We start from the raw sequence: 8,301 nt of genomic DNA, 5'->3' as shown, positions 1-8,301 counted from the left end.
TTACAATTTCAAACAAGCTTTAAGACTATTGCAAATCTATTTTGGTTTGTAATGTTTCTGGTTCAGTATTACTTGTAACTCCTCATAAATTCAGTATTAGTAAGGGGTCTCGAGACTTTGAATTAATAATTTCTATTTATTTATTCACAAGAAAAATAGGTATACCTTTTTTTAATAAAATAAAAAAAATACAAAAGTTTACGTTTAACTGTTAATTAATCTGTTACATCAGTTTTAGTTATCCTATAAAGTTACCTATACTCAGTTTCGATTTGAAGAAGTAGCGCTTGGATTTTAAATAATTAATTGAGTCACTTTAATTAACTGTGCAAATTATAAAGCTATCGTTAAATTAATATAAAAATATCATGAGTGCAAGGAAATTCACTCACCTGGTTTCAACCAAATCTTACTCCTCACCACCTTGCGTATTTTACAGTACTGATTTAACCGTAAAAAACTTTATATTATTGTAAGAACAAGACAAATTAAAATCGCAAAACATTGTAGATGGTGCACCCAGAGTAAGAAAACTGCGAAAAGAAAGAACTAATACAAAAAAGTTTATTTCATATATGAAAGAAAGGAGAATGCATTTCGATTAGGTTGAGAGCACAATAAAAAGACAGTAGATGCTTTTTAATGTTAGTTTTAAGTGAAGTGGTGTTTTCACTAAAGAAAATGAAAAGTGCAAAGCATCGTTAAAGGACTTTTCGACACCTGACCGAGGTTTTTCTGTTCTGAACTGCTGTTGGTGAGAGTCAAAATCGTGAGCAATCAAGCGCCGGCGCCATCGTTATTGATTTCAAAGGATTTCAGTCTTTTAGCAGAAAAAGGTCGTTAAGCCTAAGGAGAGGCAGTCACGAGTCAGCCGGCAGTTTCGAATAAAATATCCAAACTATACAACGTTTATAAGTATTCAAACCTTTTTTTGTTATTATTGGTTCTACCCTTTGCAATCCTATATACAAACAATAACGAGGTTTTAATATTTGTATAGATGCGTGGGCAATTGATATTATTACTAAGCAAGGGAGATTCAATTTTAGTTTTCATCAAGTAATTTTAAACTTGAAAAGCACGTACTTATATTAATCGATTTATTCTTCTTTGTCTGCCTGTGTTTTTTAATCTGCAATTAATTACTTTTTTCTTCATCAACTCGAATTTCGTTGATCAGGTAACTAAATGTGTTATAAGTGGTTATGATTGGTTCCTTTGTACATAAGTCTTTAATTTAGCAAATAAAATACTATTTTGATAGACCTCCTTAGATAATAACTCTTAAGTTAAATCCGCAACATTGATACATGTAGGCCGTAGGGTATTAAAGACAAATATGTACATGATATTTTGAAATAAAAATCATTCTATTTCAGACATCCTAATAGATACCCCTTTTGTGTTTTTAAAAGGTTTTAATTACTATTTTTTTGAGAAAGGACGAACAGAAGTACTATAGGGTTGTTCGGAAAGTCATTTCGTTTTTTTTTTTGTGGAAATGAAAGACAGTTTTCGTATAATAAACAAATACTTTATTAAATTATATATTGACCGTTCTGGTCCAACACCTTTTGCCATCTTTCTGGTAGTAGCATAATTCCACGCTCATAAAATTTTTGGTCTTTGCTGGCAAAAAACTGATCNCGTCCGCAGCAGAGAGTCGCGCAGTTGTCTGCATCAGTACATTCTCTTCCAACAGTTTCTTGACAGTAAGTGGGGCTCTGTTCGAAATATATCAGGTTGCGACTATATTTCCTTTTGTTCAGATTCTTCTGCTTAACAGTGTTCTCTGGCGACGGTAAGATCGCGCTATGGTATCTATCTCTCAACTTCTGGGCAACTTTTGGAAACGGCTGTAGTCTTTTCCAACACGTTTTCATCACACACGAAGCTGTAAACAATTTCAGAATTTATTGATTGAATTATCGATACTTTTTTGGCAGCATTCCATTTTTGAAATGATTATGACAATGAAATCATCCAATTATTATTTTAATTTTTCTAATTTTGTAATTACCAGAAAATTAGCTTCTTAGCTAAAGAAAGATTTAGGGAAAGTACAATATTTTTCCCATATTTCAGCGACGAAAGCGGGCAAGAAATAGTATTTATTCTTATTGGGAAAAGATTTTACCATCCTCCGCGTGGAAATTGTCAGTCGAGCTACCCTTTCTAGTCCCTTAAATCGGGTATGGTAAAAAGTCGTATAGGGATCTAATACGTATTATCACGGAACTGGAAAAGGTACAACTTTTACCGAGAGTTTTTCGCCCTCATACTTTCCTCCCTTGGCGTGTAATGTATTATTGTTGTTCTCTTAAATTTCAACATTTGAAATACCTATTTAATACAGGGACGAAACTACGGATGACTCCGGGCGGACTAAGACCAGTGTAATTAAAGTTTTGACCCATGTGATAACCCTCTCGGATTATTTACCTACTCATCTCGATATATCGATAAAACATAAAACTTAAAATCGCAGACATTCCACTTGATATAACCCAAGACGATTTGCTTAATTCAAAATTATGCGGTGACTTTTTAAATTTAATGAAACAAAAATATGTATTACTTTGTCCAAATTGGAAGCTTTTAGGATTTATCTCTCGATAAATATGATAGTTAAATGACTTAATAAAGAAAATTTCACACCCTGATCAAGAAGTGATGAACAACGTAACACCATACGCACCAGTGGAGGAATTATAAACATCAGGTCAAAGATATTCTTTGATAATATTGTCGCGGAGTTTTGAATTATGTAAGAGTATATATATTTGTACTTGTGTCAAGAAATAAAATTTTAATAATACTGATCTGTACCTACCCGAAACCCCATGACATGTACACACTTTCATCTCGACTTCTGAAAGGGTTGCAAGTCCTACTTCAGTGTTGTAATTCAGTGTTATCGAAAAACTGTCGTTCTCCTTTTTCCGTTTTAATTGTAAAAAGCTTTCCGTTATCTTTTTGGCTTGTTTCGTGTTGTCACCACAACCGCCCCATTTCCAGTGATGTCGGGGTTGTTCGTTACTTTCTGGTCGAGCACAACGACAGTTATGGATTGTTCCTTCAGAGCAAGCTCTCGCTATAGAGTACGCTATCGCAGCTCCGCTCATTGCGTATAGCAGAGCTGTTTCGCGATAAATTTTCCTGAAGATGGACTTTTTGTACGAACAATTCCATCTTTCAAATCTGAAATAAACAGAAGTTTGAGTAGTTTCTATCCCGAAAAATAACCTGTATGGGAAATGTGGATTCTAGTGTACCCTAGACAAAAATTTTCAGTCTCTCTCCAGTCTCTTAGAGTCTTTAAGCGTCTCTGAGAACGTCTCTAACAATCTCTCAGTTATTGCCTAGGTGTTTTTGTGGATCTCTTACAGTCTCTGTATGAGAGACTCACACTATAAAATTGTTAATTCAGGGATTCGTGTCTCTTACAGAGAGACTGAATGAATAAAACTGAAAAATTGAGAGACTCGAGTCTCTCGTAGAAAGACTGGGATCTCTGAAATATGTTCAACTTATAAAATTTTAACCATGTCTATCGAGACACCACTTATTGAGATATTCGAGTCTCTTCTTTAGAGATTCGAGTCTCTCGTTCAGAGACTGGATACGAAATGAGAATCTCTCTATGAGCGACTCGAGTNATATATATGGCGTTTATTTTTTAAGAACTAAAATTGGAGTTTTTAAAATAAATGAAATTAAAGTAAAAATAAAACTGGCCGACCGAACACTCTTTCCAGAAAATTCATCAACACATTTTTAACGAATTTGTTTCACAATCTTTGATCCTACTGTATGTGATATCTGAGGCGGAAAGATTTTGCAAAATTATCGAGTGTTAACCCTTGACATTGATATCATACTACAAATTCATGTTAGTACTTTTCTCTACGGTTTATAGTCCTATAAGCGATTCATTCCTGTTTTTGATTTGGATTTATATACATACGTATAAAACTGGAGCTGTTAATTCTTGGTAAAATACAATTCAAAGAACAAAAGTAAAAACGGAACATTACATTTTCTTTTTATTTTTCCTTTAGAAACATAAAATTTTTTTAGGTCATCATTCGAAATATATCAATCAATTTGTCCTAATGTACCATGTGATTTTTAGAATTGTTTCCAACTATATTTATTAATTTATTCTTTTATCTTTACCCGCTTTTAATTACATACTTATAATATTTATTATTTTATTTACAATTATGTATTTTCGTGATATTAAGTTTTTTTGGGACGTTATGTACGACTCACCTCGACGATTTATAAGCAATACATTGTACCTCGTATTAGAGACGAAATCTTATTTGCCCCTGATCAGCACTGATTATTTTATTTATCAAACAAGTGTTGATTAAATACAAGAGATGACACAAATTAAACACAACGTAAAGAAATATTTTAATAAGTTGTTTTTTATTTCAAAAGAGATCCTATTTTCTAACCCAGTAGAAATAAAGCCAGATGAATCCCACACTGAAGTATACTTCCGATAACCTATGAGCTTCCCCTTAGCTTCAAGGGTCATCAGTAGTAGTCTATTTAATAAAGCTATCGACATATCAATCGTTTTTGCATTTTCTGATAATCCGTAAGTGTCATTTGAACCTACGAGACATTTGCATAGTTGGATATGAAATTTTCCGTAGTTTACACATATGAAATAGGAAATTCCCATTTAATAAAACTAACTTGACTTTTAAAGAACTTGAAGGTCATCGTTGAGTTTATAGTTAAGTCACCAGCACTAGAAGGAAACTCTATGGTTATTGATTATAAATAAGCTCGAAATTAAGAAAACAAATGTCGTTGAAATTGAATGAAAGTAGAATAACTAAGTACTTTTCTATTTATTTTATTTTCCTTTGGGAAAACCTAGAGGGCGACACAAAATCACAAGAATATATCACACATATCTACAACTTTTCTGGATTCGTTTATTATTCCTTCGGTTGTCCCTAGCCTGTACCTGACTATCCCTTCGGAGGAATATTCGGTCTGATATGTGTATTTCGAGTTCGTGAACTGAATTCTTTATAGTATAGAAGCTATTTATCATATATTTACTGTATATTAGAAGGAAAACCCTGATAGCTTTACTATACCTTCTGATTTGCCAAATGGTTTTTAGTCTAAATTGATATGGGAGCTAGATTGGATAATTAATATAACCCTTTAATCAATTTATTCTGCAAATTACCGTTTTCTGTCATCACCTAACTTTTTTAATTCTTCTGAGACTATTTTTTTAAAAAAGCTCCCTTAGTTTTTCTCTCAAAAACTGCTTTGTGATATTAATTTTGAACCACGATAATTATTTTCATTAGGATAAGGTTGTGTTTAAATTTTGATACCTCTAGCGTGAACTTAATGAATTCTCTTTCGACTTTGACCCGAAGAGGAAACGATAATTTTTGTAGATAAATGTAATTGCACGGTAGAAAGCAATTAACGTTTTTGTTTGCATTTATACAAACGTGAAACCACAAAAAAGTCCTTGACATTGACAATCATTTTTTGTGTATTAATTTTGCATTACATTGTATCTGTAACAATAGTTAAACCTTGGTTGTAACTACAGTGTATCACAACATATATTTATGTAGCCTGTAATGACTATAACTCTTAAAATTAATAAATATATGCTTACTTAAAATAAACTAGCATTGAGATAGTTTTATTTAATTAAAAACGTAATGCTAATTGTAACTAAATAAAACTAGTTCAACAACCTGGGCGAAACGTCGTCTGTAGTTTTTTTAAATAAATAAAGTACTTTTAACCCCAATATTACTTTGATTTAAACAATTGAAGACATGTATTATACTGAAAATATTTTTTGGTTTTAATTTAGATACTTATTGAATATTCGAAAATTACAATATGTCAACTGAAACCAATAAATTCACATATCGTCTGATTTAGTGAAGTAATTGATATGAAATTAAAGCTTATTTCAATTAGAGACAGATACATTTTTCTAACAATTTCATCCTAGGTGAATCAGCAATGTAAATGTGTACACAGAAAACATTTAACATTCAATTAATTAAAATACAGATACACAGTACATAAGGGTTAAATGGTTGCAGTGAGAAAATTCAAAAACAATTTACCTCTTCGTTAGTTTATTATCAATTACGGTTGATGATTTTTAAAAACTGATGGATTTGAATAGCTTAAGCGTTTAAAACTTGATAAAACATTCGCACGACATTTGCACTCCGTTCAATTTGTTATTAGTTTGAAAATTTGAGACTGTTGTAGGTATAGCACTGCTAATTCAACTGACATTTCTACGTTTCGGTTATTTTATCGTAGACTTGGCTAATGCATTATTTTTAGAATCATTGCTAATGTGAAGTACACCACCGCTTTAACAAAACATATATTATTTATTAGATACTTATAATTTCTCAAAGGTTTTTTTTAACAGAAAAGTTTGCTAAGAATGGTTAATTAACTTTCTTATTCATTTTCAATATTGTTCCATTAAAAGTAGAAATTTGGACCAAGTCGTAGGAGAAGTTGGTATAGTGATTTTAGTAGGTAACATTTAGTATCTAACATACGTATAAAACAATCTATTTACGAAGTTACATTTTAATTAGAAAATTACTGGATACTATCCAAGCAGTATTTTTCATTGTCTTTAATTTCCTTAAAAAATCCTCACGACACCTTGGCATCCATTTCATTATCTATAACACATTTTTCTATAGTTGTTTAGTATTTTAAATAAGTTGAAAACATTAAGAAGCTAAATATAGTTTTTTTGGATTAATATTCGATTGATATGTACAGTTATATTACGGTAAAAATTGGTTTTAATATTTAGTTTTAACATTTCCAGTTCTGATTTTGACTAGGTGAAACTAAAATTAATAAGTTCGTTCTAGTTGTGATTAGACACATTTTGGAATATTTATTATTTTATTTACAATTATGTATTTTCGTGATATTAAGTTTTTTTGGGACGTTATGTACGACTCACCTCGACGATTTATAAGCAATACATTGTACCTCGTATTAGAGACGAAATCTTATTTGCCCCTGATCAGCACTGATTATTTTATTTATCAAACAAGTGTTGATTAAATACAAGAGATGACACAAATTAAACACAACGTAAAGAAATATTTTAATAAGTTGTTTTTTATTTCAAAAGAGATCCTATTTTCTAACCCAGTAGAAATAAAGCCAGATGAATCCCACACTGAAGTATACTTCCGATAACCTATGAGCTTCCCCTTAGCTTCAAGGGTCATCAGTAGTAGTCTATTTAATAAAGCTATCGACATATCAATCGTTTTTGCATTTTCTGATAATCCGTAAGTGTCATTTGAACCTACGAGACATTTGCATAGTTGGATATGAAATTTTCCGTAGTTTACACATATGAAATAGGAAATTCCCATTTAATAAAACTAACTTGACTTTTAAAGAACTTGAAGGTCATCGTTGAGTTTATAGTTAAGTCACCAGCACTAGAAGGAAACTCTATGGTTATTGATTATAAATAAGCTCGAAATTAAGAAAACAAATGTCGTTGAAATTGAATGAAAGTAGAATAACTAAGTACTTTTCTATTTATTTTATTTTCCTTTGGGAAAACCTAGAGGGCGACACAAAATCACAAGAATATATCACACATATCTACAACTTTTCTGGATTCGTTTATTATTCCTTCGGTTGTCCCTAGCCTGTACCTGACTATCCCTTCGGAGGAATATTCGGTCTGATATGTGTATTTCGAGTTCGTGAACTGAATTCTTTATAGTATAGAAGCTATTTATCATATATTTACTGTATATTAGAAGGAAAACCCTGATAGCTTTACTATACCTTCTGATTTGCCAAATGGTTTTTAGTCTAAATTGATATGGGAGCTAGATTGGATAATTAATATAACCCTTTAATCAATTTATTCTGCAAATTACCGTTTTCTGTCATCACCTAACTTTTTTAATTCTTCTGAGACTATTTTTTTAAAAAAGCTCCCTTAGTTTTTCTCTCAAAAACTGCTTTGTGATATTAATTTTGAACCACGATAATTATTTTCATTAGGATAAGGTTGTGTTTAAATTTTGATACCTCTAGCGTGAACTTAATGAATTCTCTTTCGACTTTGACCCGAAGAGGAAACGATAATTTTTGTAGATAAATGTAATTGCACGGTAGAAAGCAATTAACGTTTTTGTTTGCATTTATACAAACGTGAAACCACAAAAAAGTCCTTGACATTGACAATCATTTTTTGTGTATTAATTTTGCATTACA

The 8,301-nt window shown here is 31.3% G+C and overlaps 2 protein-coding genes across 3 annotated transcripts in view; both read right to left on the bottom strand.

Annotated features, from left to right (window-relative positions):
- The window catches only part of LOC108739213 (sodium bicarbonate cotransporter 3), a 71,234-nt gene extending 64,942 nt beyond the window's left edge, over positions 1-6,292 (bottom strand). Inside the window, exon 1 of one of the 2 annotated variants that reach the window (XM_025975255.1) lies at positions 6,138-6,292. The gene's annotated coding sequence lies outside the window, so the exon portion shown is untranslated. Of the gene's footprint in view, positions 1-392; positions 718-6,137 lie in introns of those variants that run through there. The other variant, XM_025975254.1, reaches the window with a different exon arrangement.
- LOC112904651 (protein Wnt-4-like) overlaps positions 1-8,301 on the bottom strand; it is a 39,955-nt gene that overhangs the window by 27,962 nt on the left and 3,692 nt on the right. The window contains exons 3-4 of the mRNA XM_025975266.1: positions 2,834-3,201; positions 1,642-1,894 (exon numbers count right to left, since the gene is read on the bottom strand). Coding sequence (XP_025831051.1) covers positions 1,642-1,894; positions 2,834-3,201 — 621 coding nt within the window. The remainder of the gene's footprint in view (positions 1-1,641; positions 1,895-2,833; positions 3,202-8,301) is intronic.

Source organism: Agrilus planipennis, unplaced genomic scaffold, assembly GCF_000699045.2.
Source record: "Agrilus planipennis isolate EAB-ADULT unplaced genomic scaffold, Apla_2.0 scaffold174, whole genome shotgun sequence".
NCBI lineage: Eukaryota > Metazoa > Arthropoda > Insecta > Coleoptera > Buprestidae > Agrilus > Agrilus planipennis.
Note: the sequence above shows the minus strand (reverse complement) of the source record. Positions and strands in the feature narration are given on the sequence as shown.